The sequence below is a fragment of the Nicotiana sylvestris genome, chromosome 12, assembly GCF_000393655.2.
Source record: "Nicotiana sylvestris chromosome 12, ASM39365v2, whole genome shotgun sequence".
NCBI lineage: Eukaryota > Viridiplantae > Streptophyta > Magnoliopsida > Solanales > Solanaceae > Nicotiana > Nicotiana sylvestris.
This window is the reverse complement of record NC_091068.1, coordinates 15,115,239-15,138,710: the sequence shown is the minus strand read 5'-3', so window position 1 is coordinate 15,138,710 and position 23,472 is coordinate 15,115,239. Positions and strand designations below refer to the sequence as shown.

The following is a 23,472-nucleotide window of genomic DNA, read 5'->3' as shown; positions in this document are numbered from 1 at the left end:
CCGGCACGTCCGGTAGCTCGAGTCCTCACCATCTATGAGAGAATGGAATAAAGAGAAATTTAGTATTCGGAGCAACAAGTTCGCACGACAAGAATTTCAAGAATGTGGAATTTTCCTAACAGGTTCTGCAGCCTCCCGAGGATAAGTACAGACGTCTCCGTACTGATCCGCGAGACTCTACTAAACTAGCTCCAGACTCGCGAGACCTAGTAACCTAGGCTCTGATACCAACTTGTCACAACCCCAATCCTCGATCGCGATGACGTCCAACACGATGCTAGGCAAGCCCGACCAATTTGTCACTCACAATCCCTTATGCAGAATTCAGTACTAATTAATAGGATTTAATGCCAAATTAACATGGTTATAACTTTGCAAGTAATAGATAAACAGTACGGAAAATCCATAAAATATCAATATAAATCCCACTGATCTGGTGTCACGAGTCTCGAGCCTCTAGTACAAGTTTAACAACCTAATACATGTCCATCTAGGGAATACTAATTAATAACAAGGATAGAAGGGAGAGATCAGGGTTGCAGACGCCATGTAGCTACCTCGATGCTCCCAGATATGCGCTGCTCAACTGAAATAATCCTCACTCAGCCTCAGATGCACCTGGATCTGCACACAAAGTGCAGGGAGTAATGTGAGTACTCCGACCCAGTGAGTAATAAGCATAAATAATAACTGAGAATAAGAAATCACGAAAAACACAGAGTAATCTACACTGCGGCAGTTTAAAAGCAAGTAATATGAGAGTAATAAATCAATGGAAGCGAAATGTAGAAATACTACAACAAATAAGCAGTTAAGTTATAGACATATAAAGAGAAATCAACACATAGAATGGTACCATATAGTACCCGCTGCACACGTGCAGCCCGCTCCATTTATTTATCGTCGAAGACGCTCACTGGGGGTGTACAGACTCCGCGAGGGGCCCATTGCGGCCCAAACGCGATATCAAACCATCTCGTGACATCAAATCTAGGCCCTCAGCCTCATGTCAATATTAGTATAACACTGCTGCGGCGCACAACCCGATCTCATAGTATCCTCACATCTGGCCCTTGGCCGTACTCAGTCCAGAAATCATATAAGCTCCTCGGGCAATAGTAAAATAGTAGTTCTCAGCCCAAAACATCGTTTAATATATCTTTTGATTTCAAAAATCCAGTAAAAGTGGCTGAGTTGTAAGACAGTAGAAAATGGTACGACTGAGTTCAAGTAGTAAGACAAACAGTGAGGAAATAGTAAATAAACTCCCCGAAGGGTTCAAAGAATTGGCAAGAAGCCCAAATATGACAATCAGTCCAAATAATGATGATAACAAATAAGCTTTAATCAAATACGCAGTAGAAGCATCACTCGGGACGGACCAAGTCACAATCCCCAATAGTAAATGACTCGCGCTCATCATCAAACGCGTGTCTCACCTCAATATAACACTACGATGTGCAAATCCGGGGTTTCAAACCCTGATGACATCATTTACATTCATTACTCACCTCGAACTGGTGAAATCTCTAGCTCGCGACGTCTTTGCCCCTCAAATCGGCCTCCACGCGCGTCGAATCTAACCAAAATTAGAGTGAATACATCACAATATGCTAAGGGAACAATACCCAATCGAAAATAATCGAAAAATATCAAGAACCTCGAAATTAGCAAAACCCGAGCCCCGGGCCCACTTCTCGAAAAATCAAAAAATTGATATCGCCGGATTCCTTATCTCGCCACGAGTCTATACATATCAAATTTACCGAAATCCGAGCTTAAATGCTCCCTCAAACCCAAATTTGAAATATTAAAACTCAAGCCCTTGTTCTTTCTCTTTTGCTAAATTTCCATGGATTCCAAGATCAATTTCACAATAAAAACATGTTTTTAGTTCATAGGACTTACCTCCAATCACTTCCCGTCGAAACCCCCTTCAATTCCCGTCCAAAAGCTCTCAAGGTTGCTCAAAAATGGAGGAAAATGAGTTTGGGTTTGCGGATGAAATGTTTTAACATTCTGCCTGGATCACTGTAGCTAACTCTATGCGATCACATTCAAGCCCCTGCGATCGCATAGACCAAAAATTCCATGGTCTCAAATTACCCTATGCGGTCGCGACAAGCCCTATGCGATCGCAGTGCCTTACCAAACAACATTGTGCAATCGAACCCCTTCATGCGATCGCATTGAACAACCAAACAACCCCCAAAAATCCTTCTATGCGATCGCAACCCTTAGTGTTATGCGATCGCATAGAGCAAAATTGCTCTGCGCTGACTGCTACATTTTTGCAGCATCTTAAGTCCCAAAAATCATCCGTTAGCCATCCGAAGTCATCCCGAGGCCCCCGGGACCTCAACCAAAAGCACCAACACATCTTAAAACATTATTCAAACTTGCTCCAATCATCAACACACCACAAACAACACCAGAACCATCAAATTACATCGGATTCAAGCCTAAATTTCTTAAAAACTTTCGAAATACACATTTGATCAAAAACCCGACCAAAACACCTCCGAATGATCTGAAATTTTGCACACACATCCAAAATCACCTAACGAAGCTACTGCAACTCTCGGAATTCCATTCTGACCCCCGTATCAAAATCTCACCTACCAACTGGAATTCGCCAAAATACTAACTTCACCAAGTCAAGCCTAATTCCACTCCGGACCTCCAAAATTAATTCCGATCACACTCCTAAGCCACATATCAACCCCCGAAGCTAACCGAATCACCGGAAATCACATCCGAGCCCTCTAACTCAATAGTCAACATCCGGTTGACTTTTCCAAAAAACAAAACATGTAGAAGCCAAAACATGTATAACAAAACATGTAGAAGCCTTCCTTCTAAATTTTATGTTTAATTAGGTAGAAATCACAATGGGATCGAGTATTAAGTCCATAATTCTTACCTCCAATAGGTTCTATTTGATTCCCTCTTCAATCTCTCTCAAAAGCTCCAAAACCGAGTAAAAAATGGTGAACTTAGGCCAAAAATTGCAAAAATGGCCTTTTAAACATTCTGCCCAGCGATTTGAAATCCTTATTCGCGAACGTGGTCAAAGCCTCGCGTTCGCAAAGCATAAAATACCATTGACCAAAAATCCTCTTACGCGAATGCGGAAGAAACCTCGCGAGCGTGATGTTTCAGCCAACCCAACCTTCGCAAACACGAAGAACAAGGCTCCTGGGATCCAGCCACTCCAAATACTCAACGCGAACACAGGACCCTCGTCGCGTTCGCGATGACCACTGGACCTCACCCTTCGCGAACGCGAGAACTACATTGCGAACACGAAGGCCAAAACGACAGCCTCACTTCCCATCCCTTCAGGAATGCGAGAGCCTTCTCGTGAACGCGAAGGCCAAATATTTGCAACACCAACAAGAGATTTTTTGCAACTTTTTCCAACATGAATTGATCCGTTCAACCACCCGAAACTCACCCGAGGCACCCGGGACCTCAACCAAACATGCCAACATATCCCATAACATCATTCAAATTTGTTCCAATCTTCGGAATACTCAAAACAACACCAAAACACTAAATTAACATCAGATTCAAGCCTACGAATTTTAAAAACTTCCAAATTTCGCTTTTGATAAAAAATTATATCAAACCTCGTTCGAATGACCTGAAATTTTGCACACACATCCCAAATGATAGAACGGACCTATTGCAACTCCCGGAATTCCATTCCGACCCCATATCAAAATCTCGCATATCAACCGGGAAATGCCAAAATTTTAATTTTGCCAATTCAAGCCTAAATCTACTCCGAACCTCCAAAACGTATTTTAATCACGCTTCTAAGTCCCAAATCACCTTCCGAAGCTTTCCGAATCATCAGAACTTACATCCGAACCCTTTAACACATATGTCAGTCTCCAGTTGACTTTTCCAACTTAAGTCTACTCAAAAGAGACTAAGTGTCTCAAACCTTTCCAAAACCTCTCCGAACTCGAACCAGTCAACCCGATAACATATAATACAACCGATTAAAATAATAAGAAGTAGAAATGGGAAAAATATAGCGGTAATTCATGAAACGACCAGTCGGATCGTTACATAGGGTTAGAATCTTTATAAAATAAAAATAAAAATTTAACATAGTTCTCGTATAAGTTTTTGGGTTTGAACATCTTGGTAGATTTAGGAATATTTTTTGTTAATAAAATGATTAGTATAATTCTAAAATTTTTAAGACATCAAAGATGTGTGTATTCTCATTAAATATTAAATAATAGAAAAAATTAAAATCAAAAGTTTAGGCAAATTTCTTTATTTCTCAAGTTTAGGGGGCTTTTTCACCAAAAGAAAATTCCGTAGATGGAAAAAAAATTATAAAGAGGAAATTAAAAGAAACAAGAAAGAAGTGAAATACAGGTTAAAGAAATTAAAAAAATATTGCAAATTCACACATTAGGGTAGTGTCGAATACTTTGCACTCCTTTTAGGTTTAGAATTCTTTTTTTTTTTTTATAATAAAATGTGAAAGGTTTGAATAAATTTAGCACTTTCATAAAAGAATATTGGTAAAGAATCTTTAATTATTGGTAAACTATTATACATAAATTTTATAATAACTAATATAAAATATACATACAACGTACGCACGCAAGTGCTTATGTAAAGTTAAATGCACGTTTTACCGTTCAATCAAACGATACTTCTATGGCACCTTTTTTATAATGGAGCATGTATTAGAATAAATTTAATATAGAACCACTAAAGTAGATCAACCCTCTAAACATGATCAACATAATTTTTATTTTAGAACTTGCAATTTTTTGTACTGGTATTGCTTTTACAGACACGCGTAACACGCGTACATTAAAACTTAAATTATTATTTCTCTAATATTTTGGACTTCAAAATCAAATTAAGTTTCTTTCCTTACATGAATTATGTAGGAATTCCTCATATTTAGGAATATTAAATCAAGAAATTTTTACTTATATAAATTCTTTTCTTACTTGAGTTGTCAGCTATAATTGCATTCTACTACAATTACATTTATTTGCTCTTTGGAATAGATTCAGAATCTCATGATTTTGTACAGATCAATTATTACAAAATTGATGCTCAAATATAATAAACTTTTATTTAACCGAAAAAATAATTAAAATTTTAAAAACATAACCAGTTAAATCATATACTAAGACTTTTGATCGTTAGTTGTCCGAAAAAGTAGTAAATTTGAATAGTTGGGAATTGTTTCTATCTCTCTTCATTTATATTTTTATTTTAGAAATGATTAGGAAAAAAATTTATTTCCAACTTTTTGTCTCTTCATTTTTATTTTGTTAGAATAAATCTACCATTTTAGACTATATCAGATAGCAATAAATTTAATGTAAACATATGAAATATACTACATATCAATTAGTTACATTGCCTATCTAATTATGAATTTGACTCTTTATTCCTAATCAGGTAGGGACTAATAAATATTCTATTTGGGTTGGAAAAAAATTCTAAAATAAACCTCCTTTAATGTAGCTTAATTTACTTTATTGATTCAGAGTAATTTTTGCTTCAATACCAAATATTAAGCAATTTCTTTTTGTATATAGTATGGATACATATTTAAAAACAACTCTTTTACTCATCTCAAACATATATTTCAAATATTATTTATATTAGGGGTGTTCATAAAAATCCGAAAAATCGAACCAAACCGAAAACCAAACCAAATCGACAAAAAAACCGATATTTTTTGATTTGGTTTGGTATGGTTTTGGTTTTGAATTTTAAAAATCGATCAAATTTGGTTTGTGTTTGGTTTTAATCAGAAAAACCCGAAAAAAATCGAATCAAACCGACTATAGGAGTAGCTATTTCAAATTTATTATTACACCTGTATATATGTATATTTTTATACAAAGTTTCAAATATTTAATGGTAAATTTTAATAGTTTGCACTTTTAGTATAGTTCTTTACCTTTACATTCTAATTTGATTGGTAGTTTTCTTTTGTTAAGTGCAATAATCCATTTCGTGTTAAAAATAATATATTTTTAATTGAGTCCTTAAATTATTGATCACTATTTGATTCAATTATCATCAATATATCTTGATAACTAATAGAATTCTCAAAGGGTAATTGATTTGATAGTGTTGCGTTGAAAATATGGTCTCCGAAATATGTGTTTAGTAGTGTATGTCTTATATTTAAGAAAAAACCCACAAATAACCAAAAAAATCGAAAACCCGACATAAACCGAATCGAAAAAAATCGACTTAATCAGTTTGGTTTGGTTTTAATATTTGAAAAACCGTCTTACTTGGTTTGGTTTCTTTTTAGAGAAAAATTGATCCAAACCAAATCATAAACACCCCTAATTTATATTAATTTTAAAATGTTATATCTTCATTATCAGTACACGCGCAATGTACTGATAACGAAGATATAACAGCAGCCCGTGGTTTCACAGTGGTGTTGTGTAAAGCCACAAGCGTCGGTCGCTCGTGTGGAGAGGTCAGACTCACACGTGCGAACCCACTCCCACTGTCATTGGCTCATACTGATACCCCCTTTTAGTTCCCATCATCTCACTCTCCATTTTCTCTCTCTAAAAGCCATTTGGTTTCACAATCTCGAATCTACAAACAGCGAAGTATTAGCAAAGCAAAGAGAAGCTTTTAGAGAGAGAGAGAGGAAAAAAATCATTCTCTTTCTCTCTCTTCGTTGTGTTTTTTTTTTGGTTCTTTCTATTTTTGTACAACACTTCCAACTTTACAGCTCACAACACTTGCATTTCTCTCTCTCTCTCACACACACTCTCTCTCTCTCTTTATGTGTTTTGTGCTGAAATGAGCTAAGGATACTCACTTGTAGATCGAATCTAAGATTGTTTTCACAGGTACTACTGGCTCTGTTTATTTGCTTCGATATTTCTGTTAAATTAATTTTTTAATTTTTTTTAAGTTGTACTGTGTGCATCAACAGTTGCACATTCTTCTGGGGTTTGATATTTGTAGGTTCTTTTGTGTTTTTATTTATTTAGTGGAATTGGATGTTGTACCAAGTGCCTTAACAGTTGTACATTGTTCTGCTCGTATACCTGTAAAAAAAGAAAAAAAGTTTGGCTCCAATTTGTTTCTGGTGAGGAGTTGGAATAGAGCTAATAAAGATTCAGAATTTAACTATTATGACACTTTGAAATGTTAGTTACGAGTTAGAAGGGTTTCTCTTTGCTGAAAAAAGGAAGTGATGAATTTAAAGAAGGAAACTTTAATGCACAAGTGTGGATCAGACAACCATTAAGTTTATGAAGTGGCCAGCAGCGATAGCTGAATGAATTGCTTTGAGAATTATCTCTGGTTTTGTTACTTCATTGATTTAAAAATTATGTTTTCCCCCTTCATTTCAACTCTTGAAATGTTTCCTTGATCATAACGGGATGTTTGTGACTTTGTGTTTTGCTAGGGAGCATTCCTTATCTTTTTCTGCTGCCTTATTTGTGGTGTCATCAACTTGTCAACTGTATGTCCAAAGGAGGCGTAGTGCAGCTTGGTGTATCAGATGTTTTTTAGTAACATTATTATGCTTGACCAGTGCCGAGATGGGCAGCTTCTATCTGATATTGCAGGAGCTGTTGCTTTTAAGCATACTGTTATTTTGCATTGTTGTAGAAGTTGCAGAAGCTCTCAGTCCTGATGGTATAGTTATTACTCTTGTCTTCGGTTTCTTGCCTGGGTTGTCCATGTTGTTTATAGTTTAGATTCTAAGTCGTAATATGATACTCTCTCCGTTTCAATATATGCGACACACTTTTCTTATTAGTCCGTTTCAAAAAGAACTGACACATTTATAATCTAACTTTAAACTTTCCATGTTACCCATTTTACCCTTAATTGAGAAGTTTTTATAGAAACACAGATTGAAAGCCCCGCAAAAGCTTTACCCTTTAAGCTTTTAAGACCACAAGTTTAAAGTCTTCCTTTTTTTCTTAAACTCAATGCCAAGCCAAACTATGTCAAATAAAATGGAAGTATGTGAATGTTGGAGTGTGTGATAATGTATGGCATACTCGATGAAGATGATATATGATTTCTAGTTCTCTTGAGTATTACTTTTGAAAATTTCAGTGGAGGTTTTGTGAGGCGAATTCCCATTTAAACTTGTTTTACAATGTTCTCCTGGTAATAGAAATAAGATTTTGCCAAGCCTTTAGTTCTTATACGAATAAGTTTGTTTTTCAGTTGTTTAAAAATTGAACGAGCATAATCAATATGTTATAGAACTAGAAGGTGCCTCATCTTTGACATTGTTACCCATCCCATCTTGTAAGCATTACAGGTAAATCCATAAATGACACAGTTTTCTATGTTTACAGGTCAAGCACTTGTTAATTTTAGGACCGCAATACCAAGTTCAGACGGTGTTCTTACGCATTGGAGACCAGAAGATGCTGATCCATGTGGCTGGAAGGGCGTGAAGTGTGACCTGAAGTCCAAGAGAGTTATATCCTTGTAAGTATCTGCTGAAATATTATTGAAATCATCTGTAATTGTGGTGATATTGTCTTGGCTCTAGCTATTGGGCAAATTAAATATTTTGGAAACAAATGTGTTTACAAAATTATCTACATTGGTAGGATATCACATGCTATTAACTTCATTAGTTCTTTATCTCTGGTAATTTTGACTGCTATAGGGGGTTATGTAGATTCAGTCTCGCTATAGGATTTCTGTTATCTTGTAGAACTGATGTTCTTGTTCCGAAAATGAATATAGTGCTGAATTTGAGATTTGGATTTTCTTTATCTTGCTTTTTACTGCACTTTTGGGTAGGTATCTTGCTTTTGCACTGTTTGAACTGTGTACAACTATTGAAGTTGCAAAGACTTGTGGAAAAGCTAAAGGATATCTTGTAACTCCATATGTTGTTTTCCTTTACATCATATCAATTAATTCTCTTCAAATCAATGACGGATCATACAAAGCCTAGTAGTTTCCCTTTAAAAGAACACCAATTGTCTTGTCAACAGAATAAAAGAAGAATGAGTAACCATCATTACGATTTTATCTTCATATGAGAGAAGTCTATTCTTTATATATTTCTTAAAAAAAGAAGATCTTTATAATGTTTATTGGGGAAAGTATAGCTTCTGAACTTGAATCTGCGAAATTCAGCTTGGTTTTGGGTAGGTGTTAAATCATCTTTGGGTTCATCTGTTGTACTTGAAAACAAGTTGTTGCATAGTGTACCTTGTTGAAGCTTGTGGTGGGATAGCAATGTCTTTGTTGAAGACACCTGGACCTCTTATTCTTATCTGTCCAGCTTTGGATAGGCGTAGAGGAACCACACCTATCCATCCCGAACGTGGGGTTAAACTCTACTGTGGTGACGAATACTAATACTGTATGGGAGTTCCTATGGAATAATAAAGATAGGGGTGGCAAATGAGCGGGGTGGGCTTAATTTGCGGGGGTCAAAATAGGTTAGGTCAATAAATTGGTCATTGCTCAACCCAACCCAAAGTGTACTTGGGCTAAGATGGGCTGGGTCAAGATGGGCTAAACAATGGGTCATAGCCCAATTTGCCGAACTTGACCCATGTTTTAGAACTATGCTCATCTTGCATAAACAAAGCCTCTTACGTTTTATACACCTATGTATAAAAGGTAAATAAGTACTATTAGTATTTTGAGAATCAAAATATATTTTCTTAAATAAAAAATTAGTATTTAAAATTTGTAAGTTGAAAAATATCTTTTATGTTATTTCTAAATAAGTAAATTTCACCACAACTCAATTATAAAATTATTCATATTTACATTAAAACTTAAATACGTTGATTCTCATTTTTAAACTTAGATACAAAAACTAATGATGGGGCAACTAAGTAAATTTCTAGATAAATTGAGTTGAGATCCCTTTGTTTTGGATGAGCTTCATGAGTTGTATTTAGGCTACTTTATGGGTCAGAATGGCTATAAAAAATGATGGGTTAACTTGAGCTCAACCTAAATAGACCCCTGAGCTAAAATGTTTGTAGCCCAACCCATTAATCGCTGGGTGGGTTTGAGCTCAAATTGCCACCCCTAAATAAAGGAAAAATCATCAATCAACAAGCCCAACATAATTTCAAACAAAATTACTCAAGTTATTGACTAAGTTGGCTCAGTGTCATATCATATTCTGTAGTTTCAGTCCATGTGGCTTATCCTGTTGGATGGTATCCTTCTTGGATTATCTCCAAACGGGGAAGTTATTTTGATTTTATCTTTCAATTTTCCTTATAAAAAAAGTTATTTTGATTTCCTATAGTGGCTTATTCCAAAGGATCTTCACTTGCTTTCCTTGTGGTTTGACATTATTAATCGTAATGTCGTCTTGCAGATTCTTTTTACCTTTCTCTCGGCTACTTCTGGCCATTTAAGCTGGAAGTTAATACATTAATTTTCATGATAATTCTATTTAACTTACCATTCCTTCTTCTGAAGGAGCTTCATTTGTTTTCGTTGTGCTTTGATATTATTAATTGCAGATTCATTTTACCTCTCTTCTCTGCTACTCCTTGCCATTTAAGTAGAAAGTTAATACATTTAATTTTCATCAAACTTTCATTTCACTTGCCATTCCAAATGTTGCTAATTGCATTTGGAAGTTTATCTCATTTGAACTGCTAAAGGTGATTGTTGTCTTGAATCATCCAGGATCCTCTCTAATCACAAGCTAAGTGGACCTATTTCATCAGATATTGGGAAGCTAGACAATTTGCAGATTCTGTATGTTTCTCTTCCTGTTCTCTTATATGTTGATTTTAGTATTTCTACATTAACATGTATGAAAATGCAGAGCTCTTCATGGGAACAACCTCTATGGGAGTATACCGCCTGAATTAGGAAATTGTACAGAGCTGAAATCTTTGTAAGTGTGCAATGTAGTTGTTTGATATAACCTGCATATTTATTTATCATCTATTGAGATTCTGAAGTTTATCACTATTAAGCACTTGGATGAAAAGGAGGATTCCAACTTGTTTTACATGATATACTGCATTTTATAGGCTTGTCTGAAAATTAGATAGGACCTATTATGTGTCTATGATAGATTGGGGGTATGTTGAGCTCAAAATATTGAAAGGCAACTGAAAAGGAAAGGACTTGATGCGGCCTGTGTAATAGCTTAATATACTGTTATTTCTTATTATAAGAGCTAAATTCTACTTAAAATATGTTCTTAAGATTGCTCAAAATGACTATTGTGTTTGTTTACTCTGCAATGCTTGAACATCCATGTATAATTAGATGATTAAGGAGTAGCTTCTTTTCCCTTTTTTCGTTTGGTGCACCCAGAAGTTCCTTGTTGTATAGAAGATTGGGTGTTTTTCGTAGAGAACCATAGCTTTTTGTAGGTTTTCTACTTTTTTGGTATACTTCTTGTATATGGTGCTTTTGTTTTGGTTCATTCATTAATGAAAATTTGCTAACTTGATTTTTAAAAAAAATAGATGGGTGAAATTAAACATGAGCTTCAATCAATAAAAATAATGAGCACTTTAACTGAAGAAGGCATACAGTTTTCATCAATGCTAGATTATATGATCTTTGGTATAAGTACTAACCTTGATTTTAAAAATCTGAAGCGATTGTTTCAGTTCTGATATGCTCAGGAAAATTTGAGGGATTATTTCTTTTGGATTTGCATACATTTTGCTCTAAATCTTTATCAGTATACTGCCGACTAATTTCAGGCACTTCCAATCTCTTTAATGCAGATTTCTGCAGGGCAATTATTTAAGCGGATCGATCCCCGATGAGTTGGGGAACCTATCTAAGCTTGAGAATCTGTAAGCTTCTTTTTCTAAGCATGCGCAAAAACATTAGTCAAATCAACTTTATAAAGTGGGAGCTTATAAAAAAAAACTCTCCATCTATTCTTAATTTCAACATTTTATATTAGCGTTGGAATAGTACTTCCTTTCATTTTATGTGGCACTTTTTATTGGGCTCGGAGTTCAAGCATAAAAGGTACTTTTGGATCTTGTGGTTTTAAACGCGCAATGACATTTATATAAAAGTATGTCATTAAGTAGTTGAGGTGTATTTGGATAGCTAGCTGTGATAGCTCAGCTATTTTTCTGTATTTTATGGTTTTGCCCCCAGGGCCTAGCTCAAGTGGCAAAGGGTGGTGGATTTGTGTCTTAGGTCACAGGTTCAAGCCCCCACACCATGCAAAGCAAAGCCTGGTATTTAAGTGGAGAAGGGTAGAGGGGCGGGCCCATTATCCACCGAGTTTCGAAGGCTGCGGTTGGTCCAAAGGATCGGCCCCAGACGGATTTCTCGGTCATCAAAAAAAAAATGGAATATCTGGATTTGATGAGAAGACATAGCAGGTCAGGCATCTTGTACAAATTGGACATTGAGAACATACGACCATGTCAATTGTGCTTTCTTAATTATTCTCAAGGATATGACCTGTGGAGATAAGTGGACACATACTACAATTTTTCATCACAAAAGTAGGACTTCAGTTTTGGTTCATGATCTTAGTCTTCGAGGAAAGAAAGGGAAAGGAAACTTAATTTGGCTATCCAAAAAATATCAAGATAAAGAAAAGTATTCCTTTCGCCTTGAGTTTTCATTGTTTTAGAAAGTGCTCAGTTCATAAACTTGTTGCTGGAAATCAATAAACTTACCCTTTACATATCACAATAAAGGTGCTCAGTTTATTGTTGACTTGATTTAGTGTAGATGAGATTTCTGATTGTTCTTTTTATCACTTGGGCACTTCTATTGGACATTATATGTTATGAGCTATCTCAATTAATAATAATCGAACTTAGTTAGTGCTCTAACAGTTTAACCAAATTGATGTAGAGAAGATCACTAACTCATTTTTTAATCATTTTGGGAACTACTGTTTATCTGTTGCATATTGTATGTTATGAGCTGTCTCAATTGGCATAAGATAATAATCAAACTTAGTGCTCGTACAGCTTAACCCAATTGATGTTGGTTTATTAACTTTGGCAGAGATCTTTCAAGCAACTCGCTCAACGGAAACATCCCTGCATCACTCGGGAAGCTGACAAATCTTGCCTCTTTGTGAGTGCCCTAGGACTTATTTAACTTAACTATGAGTCTAGATCTTCTTTTGGTGGGGTGTTGGGCAACTCATATTAATGTTCTCATATAATGTTTACAGCAATGTCTCAACAAATTTTCTGGTTGGGCAAATACCTAGTGATGGGCGCCTTGCCAACTTTGGAAATGAATCGTAAGTCCCAAAGTTCTAAGTTCCTTCATGCTGAGTTGATTTTAATTGTCAAAGCTTCAAGATCTGATCTTCTTGATCATTTGTTCCTGATGAAATGCTGCCTGATCATCTATTTAGTAGATACCATAATGGTACCTGTATATACTGTTTTTTATCTTAGTTTTCTAAAGTTTCTCTTTTTATTGGTAAGACCTGTTTAAATACACTCTGCATCAGTTTATCTTTCGTCTTCAGCTTGTTACTTTTATCAAATACCAGTGTCATGCTTTATTTCCAACTTTTTGTATTAAAAATACATAGAAGGAAATTGTAGTCAATGGTCAGGTAATCTTGAGGACTTTGGTGTAATTCTCCAGTTCATTTTTCATACATCTGATCCATCATTTCTGAAGGTCCATGACTGACTGGCAAGTGAATAGTAGGGGTAGCATTTAGTGTAGACCTTGTTCTTTATTTCATGTGCATAGAATGACCACCTTGATATGAATTATGACTTTACAATGGTAATTGACAACTTAAGCACTTTTCACTCTGTTAATACATCATTTTCCAATTTTTAACTTATGACAGCTTTCTCGGAAATCGTAAATTGTGCGGCCAACAAGTTAATGCGGTCTGCGACGCCGGAGGTCCTACATCATTTGCTCAGCCCCCCATTTCTGGTAAATATTATATGTGAGATGGTTCGTTATAAAATCGTCGTTAGATATTAAGTTGACTTGCTTGTTACCTTTCTCAACAAAAAAAGAAAAAGATATTAAGTTGCCCTGTGTCCTCGGGCTTGTGGAGGGCAATCCTGAATTTTTTTGGTGTTCAATGGGTGATGCCAAGCACCGTAAAGGAAATGTTATATAGCCGGGCCAGTTTCCGTAGAAGAAGAAAGCAAAAGGCGTTGAAGTTCGCCCCGTTAACTCATGTGGATAGTTTGGGGGGAGAGAAATTGGAGAGCTTTTGAGGGGATTGAGTCTCCTTTTTCACATCTTAAGAATAGTCTTTTATCTTTGATCGCTTTTTGGTGCACTCATATAGCCCCTACTTCTATAGAAGATTGGGCGTCATTTGTAGAAAATCATGTTCTAATGTAAATTCTCTACTTTTTGGTATACTTCTTGTATACGGGAGTTTTCTCCCTTTTTGATTAATACAATTTACCTTATCAAAAAAAATTAAGTTGACTTCATGTTTTATCTGTCAGAGGCCATAGACCTATATCTACATTGTCAAGGATACCTTCTAGTGTTTTTGCTGCTGAAATATCAGAACTCATCTTTCTGTTATTCCTACGTCAAGAAAAGCAACACATGCAACACATATCATTACTATTTAACCCTCATCTGCATAACCGTGTACATTCAAAATAGCAGTTATTTTTTTTTTTGATAATTCAAAATAGCAGTTATTCTCCTTTAATTTTGAGTTTTATCTAGGTTATATTTTTGTATTCCCACTCTCACCTGAAATTGACTGAAATATTTAGGAGAAATTTGCTTAGGAATGTTCTCCTCCCTGTACCAAGACTAAACCTTGTACTTCAAATGGTTGAATCAGATAACTTATATGTGCTTGTAGTATTATGTATGTATATAATGTGTTAAGAGCATTTTGTTGACCGCTTTTTGGTGCAAACTAGTTTGTGTACCAGATGTAATGATATTTTAGACATAATAGATGATTTGCACAACCTTTTATATTACGCCTGTTGCACTGGCTTAGTGCAAATATTTATATAATATATTATTTGCCCATAAAAAAAACATTATGGCTGCTCTCAAGGGTGTGGCCTATTGGTCAATGAAGTGGGAGGTGAACCATGAGGTCTCAAGTTTAAATCCTAGCGGAGGCAAAAAATACTAGGTGATTTCTTCTAATTTGCCTAAGGTTTGGTGGACAGAGTTACCGGTACCTGTGCTGGTGGGAGATAGCAGGTACTTGGTGGAATAGTTGAGGTGCGCACGCTAACCCGACCACTTTCATCAATGAAAAAAAAATAGCATTACATTATAGCTTGATTATTTTTCTTATACCTGTGCTTCAAGCATTAAGCAAGAGTGTGATTTGTTGCGTGTGTAACTTGATGACATGTTTAGTTGGATCTGTATCTCTTCTTTTCCTTCTCTACTCTTCCTAGTTTCCTTTTTTTTTGTGTGTTTCGTGGTAACATCTGATCCGCAATCATTTCAGCCGAAAGCCAAAATAAGAAGAAGTATTCTGGTCGACTACTCATAAGTGCCTCTGCAACTGTTGGTGCACTGCTACTGGTGGCGCTAATGTGTTTCTGGGGCTGTTTCCTCTACAAGAGACTGGGTAAAAATGACGGCAGAGGCCTCGCAGTGGATGTTGGTGCAGGTCCTGAACCCATGCAGAAATTACTGTTTTGATGTTCTAATTATTTGTTTCGTCCTTTTTAATTCTTTACATCAAATCCTTTTGTTTAGTTATCGAAATTCTTAATCCTTCAGGTGCATCCATTGTGATGTTTCATGGAGATTTGCCTTACTCTTCTAAAGATATCATCAAAAAGTTGGAGGCTTTGAATGAAGAACACATAATTGGTTCTGGGGGATTTGGTACCGTTTACAAGCTTGCAATGGACGATGGCAATGTGTTTGCTTTAAAAAGAATTGTTAAGATGAACGAGGGATTTGATAGATTTTTTGAAAGAGAGCTTGAAATTCTCGGAAGCATTAAACACCGTTATCTGGTAAATTTGCGAGGATATTGCAATTCTCCAACATCAAAGTTGTTGATATACGACTTCTTATCCGGAGGTAGCTTAGATGAAGTTCTGCATGGTGAGATATTCTTCCGCTGTTAATTATTGCTGCTTATGGTAGGGTGAGGATGTCCACTTATTTTTGAATTTAGCATGTATACTGGGGATTAGTGCAAATATTTTAGTAATTTTGCCTCATTTTCGCTGCGATCTGTAATCATACAGGAATGCTGTTGGCGTCTAACATGTACCGCTCTTCATTCTACATTAGGTTATGCTGCTTGATGGCAGTTAAATAGCACTACCACTAGCAATCCAATATATCATTTTGCTATAAGACAATCTAATATATTGTCTCCATAAAATTAGAAATATTGAGTTGAGCTAAAGTAGCAAGTTGCCATTTAAATAGTGGAAAGTAGTGTACACTTGATGATCGAGTCCTGCTCAATTCTGTCAGGCTGTGATAGCTCTGAAACTTGTTTCTGGAGCTTTCTTTGCTATATACTCTTTTTTCAGTTTGACAAATATATTCCCAAAAACTGAAAGGAATAGACAGGGAGAAGCAGTCTTACGTGGAGATAATAGAGTTTAAATTCCATATCATAATGTTGCTATAAAACATTGAATATAGAACTTCAAATGGTGTTGTTTTGCCTTCAGAAGGTAGCCAGCTTACAGCCGTGGGTGAGTTGGTATATAAAGAAGGCACAGCAAAAAGGGACTCAAGACATGACAATATAGTTGATGTTAGCTAATTATATACCTTACTAATAAAAAATATAGGGAAATACGTTGCAAGTCTTCAGAAAATAACGCAAAATTATATGTTACCGTAGTATAGTGGCTTCAAAAGAATGACTCATCACATTAAAAGTAATGTGCTAACTCAATGTTAGAGAACACACTGGAATTTCAACCTCACATTCTTGTTTGAAAATTGGAAACCAACGTGAATACCTGAATGTAAGTGTCAATGACATTCTGCAAATGGTTGTTTTGTGGGTAAAAAGCAAGAGAAAAATAAAAAAAGATGAGTAGCCTAAGCACGATCTTCTGACTTGTTAACTTGCTCTTGCTGTTGAGGATTTTCTGTAGTTGCTCTAGCAAATGCTAGGAGTCCTGAATTAAATATTTTTTCCCAGTTATAAATAAAACTCTTTTTTAATGTTTCTATACAGAGAGATCTGAACAACTAGACTGGGATGCACGGTTGACTATTATAATGGGAGCTGCAAAAGGGCTGGCATATTTACATCATGATTGTTCCCCTAGAATAATACACCGAGACATAAAGTCTAGTAACATTTTGCTTGATGGAAATTTTGAGGCTCGGGTATCTGATTTTGGACTGGCCAAGTTGTTGGAGGATGAGGAGTCTCATATCACAACCATTGTGGCTGGCACCTTTGGTTATTTGGCTCCAGGTACATACATGCTTTAACATATATGTTCTTCCTTTAAATTTTGGACACTTGTAAACATTTCATATCTCTAAAGTATGAAGAAATAATTCATGTTTATTGTAATAGCTGGGACCTGCGCGAGTGTTGTCTGATTTTCCTCTGTTTGTAATCATGTTTCAACTCTTCTTTCAAGTACACAACAGTCAGTTTTTTTTCCTCTTTCCATACGTGTTTTCCTTTGTCTCAACTAGAAAATATGAGGTCTAGTGTAATAACAGAGGGACTGAGAGGAAAGAAAATTGTTCAATTGTGGAAGCTTCTTATCTTGGTCTGTCGAAGGCACAGTATGAAATCCTTATCAAAAAAAGAAAAATAAAGACAGTATGAAATATTGCTTTTTGATGCAATCAGTGTGTTGCTGCATCAGTTTGTATTAAATAAGCTCTTTTTTATTTCCTCCAGTAAAAGCAGATGTGTAAGAGCTTGGATCAAAGATTGTTTATTCTTAATGAACCTAGTTCTCTTAGCCATGTTCCGTTGTTTATGCAACGTGTTGGTTTTCCTTTATTTCCAGAGTACATGCAGAGCGGTAGAGCTACAGAAAAGACTGATGTTTATAGTTTTGGAGTTCTGGTTCTTGAAGTAGTAAGTGGGAAGCGGCCCACTGATGCAACATTCATTGAGAAGGGCCTCAACATCGTTGGCTGGGTATGTAATGCCACTAATTTCTTCTTGCTTGAGTTTATTCAAATTTATGCTCTCTTTCTTCTTGGTCCTGACATTCCATTGATTGAGTAGGCCAACTTGTAATCTTTAAAACCTAAAATTTTATGACAATCTACTGTCAAGGTAAATGTTATTTGGAGTTGAAAGATAAATACTTTAGAATTGTTATTTAATAGGTGAAATAGTAGATGGGATGCCTCCGCTTTTATGCAAGTTGTGCAACAACTGAAACTCATCTTTCTAGAAAAGAGAGGTTCTGAGTACAGGAAAGGAATATGATATGGAGATTAAAAGCTTGAATCACCATGCTACTCATTATTTGAGCACTATGCACCACAAATCAGAGATGTAATTTCTCCACATGTATAGAGATTGTAGCTGTTAAACTTAATTCTGGAACTCACTCTAGTATAGATATTTTGGCTCCAGTGGCTAGAAGGGCAGTTGTTGATATGTGAAAATACATGAGAATGGGCAACAAGCATAATGAAATATTGAGGTCAGATATACACTAGAGATGATTTATGCAGCTAGCTCAAAAATTGGTATGGCGGAGGAAATGAGGGATGGGTTAAGTTTTTCTTTTCTTTATTTTCTTTTAGGTTGGAATTAGTGCTTGAAGCACAAAACTATATTGATGTTGACAAGATAACAAAAATTTAGTCTTCGAAATAAGCAACTGTCAGTCTCATGTACATGCGGGTTACCCAAATGCAAGTGCTGATCAATTTAAAGACTGACTCAATTTCTGTTTTTGGTGCTACTCAAATCATGTGAAAAGATAACCATGTCGGAGCTTCCACTAGATATTTAATTTCCATTTATGTTACGCGTTTCTAGTTTCTGCATATCAAAAGCAAACAAGAAGAGTTGCCTATTGCTGAATGGGCAACGGCCTCCCTCCCCCAAAAGGAAAAAAGGATTACAACTTGAAGTATTCTATCCAAGGCCGGTGGGACCTTCTGTTCATAAACCTGGCTTTCTGAGTTGTAGTATTGATCTTAAATCTTATATCCATAATGCAGTTGAATTTTCTAGCTGCTGAGAGTAGACAACGGGATATAGTTGATCCACATTGTGAACGGGTACAGACGGAAAGCTTGGATGCCCTGCTTTCAGTTGCCACACAATGCGTCTCTTCGAATCCTGAGGAGAGGCCCACCATGCACAGAGTTGTACAGATTCTTGAATCTGAAGTCATGACACCTTGCCCAAGTGACTTCTATGATTCAAACTCTGATTGAAGGTTGTAGCTAAAAGTAGAAGAGAACTTAATGTGGAGTGTGCGTCTGCTGCGTTATGCAACAATACTGATACTGAAGAATGGTACCAGCATAGTCTGGGGATCAAGATCTGCAACAATTTGCAGTGTACTCTGTTTATTCATTCTTTCTGCAGATTTACCACAAGAGAAAAAGGCCCTCTCAAAACCCGAGTTGCCAGTTAGTCACTGCGGCATTCAGCGTGCTTAGTTGTATTTTTTTATATTTCAATTATTTTTCTCCCCTGATTTCAAGCTTTGTCTTGCAACCCCCCCCCCCCCCGGTTGTATGGGGTACCAGTGTTATGGGTAATCGAATCCCTCTTTTCTTGTTGTATTTTCCCTTTGCCTTTTTTGTAGCCTTTCTTGAAATTTTTAATTGTATATGAAATGATTAAATTGATTTGACATCAACCTTGTGCTAGATTGATCTCATCTCATTTGGTATTCAGGGGGCTGCTCAAAGGGGAGCTAATAAAGCCTTTGCTTTTATTTTGGGACCTCAAAAATTTAATAGTGAATTTATGATTTTGTTATTATTTAGACTATCGAATTTTGTAGAAAAAGAAATACAAAATCATTGTAAAATTAAAAAAGAAAAGAAAAGAAAGATTGCATGTTTTTTAATAGTAGAATTAGAACTTTGAATTGGTAAATAAAGTTTTTACGACAAGATACAAGGTATGTATTCCAAACACATGGATAATATGTTAGAGGTCGTTTGGTAGAGTGCATTAGATTTGTGTATTAGTAAAACTTTGTTTGGTACACTTTTTTAACATATGTATAACTAATACAAGCATTAGTTATACATCATATTTGGTATTATTCTATGTATAGCTAATGCATAGCAAACTATGGTATTAACAATACTAAGGCTATTAATGCATGCATTAGCGTGGTTAAAGGCCAAATTATCCTTAAAGTCCTTTAAAGCTAAAGAATATGGAGGGCACTTTTGTAGTAAAAATGGCGTGTAGTAGCCACTAATTAAGGGGGTCTTTAATTTTTATCCACTAATTATAATGCTCAGCAAAAATAGTCACTACTAATAGAAAAAAGACAGTTTTACCCTTTCTTCAATTCTTATATTCCCAAACCTTTGTTTTATTCATTCAGAAGAGGGAAAATTTGAGAGCGAATATTTCAGGGCAAGTTTTGTGTGTTCTCAGCATTTGTATCATCCTCGCATGCAAACGAGCTGCAGTTAATCTTTCTCCTTGTTCATCTTCTCTGCATCGAACGATCGAACTGGTAATTTTTTTCTTTTATGCATTTTTGTTTGTAATCGCGATCAATGTTGTGTCAAGTATGTGTAAAATTTCAAAAATGATCATTATAAGTTGATTCAGTGACAGAGAAGTAGCGTATTTTTGTGATGCTGTTATTCAGAACTTTTTGGTATTGAAATGTGAAATGTGTTTGTGGTTCAATCAATATATTTGATTATGTAAGGACATTTCATAAAAATAGTCGTAGGAATTCATAAGCTAACCGTGTTTATGAATTTTTAGTTAACTGTGTTCATAAAAGATAAGGACCAAACGACATTAACTTTTGAACTTGGAACTCAAAGTTAAGGACTGAGTGTCCTTAACTTTTGAACTTGAAACTTGAAGTTAAGGACCAAGTGTCCTTAACTTTGGAACTTGAAAGTTGAAGTTCAGGACCAAGTGTCCTTAACTTTTTAACTTGAAACTTGAAGTTAAGGACCAAGTGTCCTTAACTTTGGAACTTGAAAGTTGAAGTTTAGGACCAAGTGTCCTTAACTTTTCAACTTGAAACTTTAAGTTAAGGACTGCCTGTTCTTACCTTTTTAACTTGTAACTCTAAGTTAAGGACCAAATGTCCTTAACTTTTAAACTTGAAACTATAAGTTAAGGACTGCCTATTTTTACCTCTTTAACTTGTAACTCTAAGTTAAGGACCAAGTGTCCTTAACTTTTGAACTTGTAATTCAAAGTTCAGGACTAAGTGTCCTTAACTTTTGAACCTGGAATTCAAAGTTAAGGACCATGTGTCCTTTAGTTTTGAACTTGAAACTTGAAGTTCAGGACCAAGTGTATTTAACTCTTCAACATGAAACTATAGGTTAAGGACTGCCTATCCTTAACTTTTCAACATGAAACTATCAGTTAGTGACTGCCTGTCCTTAACTTTTTAACTTGAAACTTGAAGTTAAGGACCAAGTGTCCTTAACTTTTGAACTCCAAATTTGAAGTTCAGGACCTATTGTACTTAACTTTTCAACTTGAAACTTTAAGTTAAGGACTGCTTGTCCTTAACTTTTTTACTTGAAACTTGAAGTTAAGGACCAAGTCCCTCCAATTAACTGTAAGTCCTAATCTTTATTTTCTTTTCCTTCTTTGTAGTGTTATAATGGAAAGAGATCGTGCGTTCGATTTTGATGTTTGGCGTAATTTTATGATCTATTGGAAAGGAGATTTACAGTATAAGGTAATAATCAAAAGTTTTTTGTCAAACAGGCGGTGGAAAAAGTTGAGAGATGGTATTTTCGGAAACTTTTTCTGATTACAAAGTGTGAAGTTCTGCGGTAAACTTATTCACTGTGTATTACTTTCAGAAATTGTAAATAATGACCTTGATTCAATGACATTCAAGGTTTTTGACCGTGAAATTAAGTTTACACGTGACACATTTCATATAATTACTGGTTTGAAGTGTTATTCCTCACCGGACATCAAAGGTTTACATGAAAAAGAGTATAGGCTTTCGAAAGTTTATTTTCCCGGAAAGGATAGAGTTGAGTTGGGTGATTTGTTTAATTTTATTACTAGTCACCCACATGGTACAACAACATTATTTATAGGCAGCGATGATGATGTTGTGAAGTTGGCAACAATTTATTTTGTTGAATCTGTTTTGATGGGCAAGCGGAAGAATAAGAATGTGTCCGAGCAGATAATGAAAATTGTAGACGATGATGAACTCTGCTCTTCTTTCAACTGAGCCTCTCTTTCTTATGAAATTTTATTAAAATCATTGAAGAGTTGTTTGAAGCCGAATGAGAATGAGAATAAGACAGAGAAAGACAAAGATAAAGACAAAGATAACTACACTATACTTGGCTTTCCTTTTGCCTTTTGTGTTTGGATTATGGAAGTAATTCCTATTTTCCAGGAAAAATAATTTGTGAACTTCCAAGAATCTAGTTATCCTCGGGTGTTATGTTATTCGGAAATGAAATCTCCACAGTATGATTCTCTGTGTAAAAAATACTTCCATAATGAAAATGTAAGTTAATCTAATTACTAGCAATTTTTTTGTTTATTTGTTTTAGTTCTGAAAACTTATGTTTATTTTTTGTTATTTTATAGTTGTATAAGTTGATCGAGGTGTCACCATTTATTTCTGTTCAAGAAGTTACAGAGCCTATTAGTGTGGAAGAGCCAATTTCTCAAGATCAAAGCTCAATGTCTTCTTCCACACAATTTGATGAAGCCATGCTTAAGGAAATTGTTAAAGTAGGTTTTCTGCCTTTGAATAACATTAGTTTTTTAATTGATTATTTTTTGCTTACGAGACTTTTTTGTTTTTATGTTTTTTGATTCAGAGACTATCAGAGAGTTTTAAGAAGGATCTGCAAGCTGAAGTTACTAGAATAAATCAGAAAATAGCTGTATCAGAAAAAAAAGATTGAGAATGAAATCATGGTAATATCATTAATTTCAGTTAGTCAAAGTTCAGGACTTTGTGTCCTTAACTTTTTAACTTAAAACTATAAGTTAAGGACTACCTGTCCTTAACTTTTGAACTTAATACTTGAAGTTTAGGACTAAGTGTCCTTAACTTTTGATCTTAAAACTTGAGGTTTAGGACCAAGTGTCCTTAACTTTTGAACTTACAACTTGAAGTTTAGGACTAAGTGTCCTGAACTTTTGAACTTGAAACTTGAAGTACAGGACCAAGTGTCCTTAACTTTTCAATTTGAAAGTTGAAGTTCAGGACCAAGTGTCCTTAACTTTTTAACTTGGAATTCAAAGTTAAGGACTGCATGTCTTTAACTTTTGAACTTGTTACTCTAAGTTAAGGACTGCCTATCCTTAACTTCTTTACTTGTAACTTGAAGTTTAGGACTACTTGTCCTTAACTCTCTAAC

General features: G+C 35.4%; 1 protein-coding gene across 1 annotated transcript; it reads left to right on the top strand.

Moving 5' to 3' along the window:
• The first annotated feature begins 6,564 nt into the window (after positions 1–6,564).
• LOC104229727 (LRR receptor-like serine/threonine-protein kinase FEI 1) lies at positions 6,565–19,844 on the top strand. The gene is made up of 14 exons (XM_009782418.2): positions 6,565–6,878; positions 7,445–7,677; positions 8,355–8,490; positions 10,681–10,752; positions 10,823–10,894; positions 11,745–11,816; positions 13,003–13,074; positions 13,175–13,246; positions 13,817–13,908; positions 15,428–15,592; positions 15,706–16,038; positions 17,141–17,386; positions 17,940–18,073; positions 19,117–19,844. The coding sequence occupies exons 2-14, from the start codon at positions 7,581–7,583 to the stop codon at positions 19,333–19,335; spliced, it is 1,782 nt and encodes a 593-aa protein (XP_009780720.1). The 5' UTR covers positions 6,565–6,878; positions 7,445–7,580; the 3' UTR covers positions 19,336–19,844.
• Positions 19,845–23,472: the final 3,628 nt, after the last annotated feature.

Excerpts from the sequence above, each read along its gene's own strand:
- LOC104229727 (XM_009782418.2), top strand. The coding sequence starts at position 7,581 with ATGGGCAGCTTCTATCTGATATTGCAGGAGCTGTTGCTTTTAAGCATA. Across the intron at positions 8,491-10,680 it reads TCCAAGAGAGTTATATCCTT|GATCCTCTCTAATCACAAGC; the intron begins GTAAGTATCTGC and ends TGAATCATCCAG. Across the intron at positions 15,593-15,705 it reads CGCAGTGGATGTTGGTGCAG|GTGCATCCATTGTGATGTTT; the intron begins GTCCTGAACCCA and ends TTAATCCTTCAG.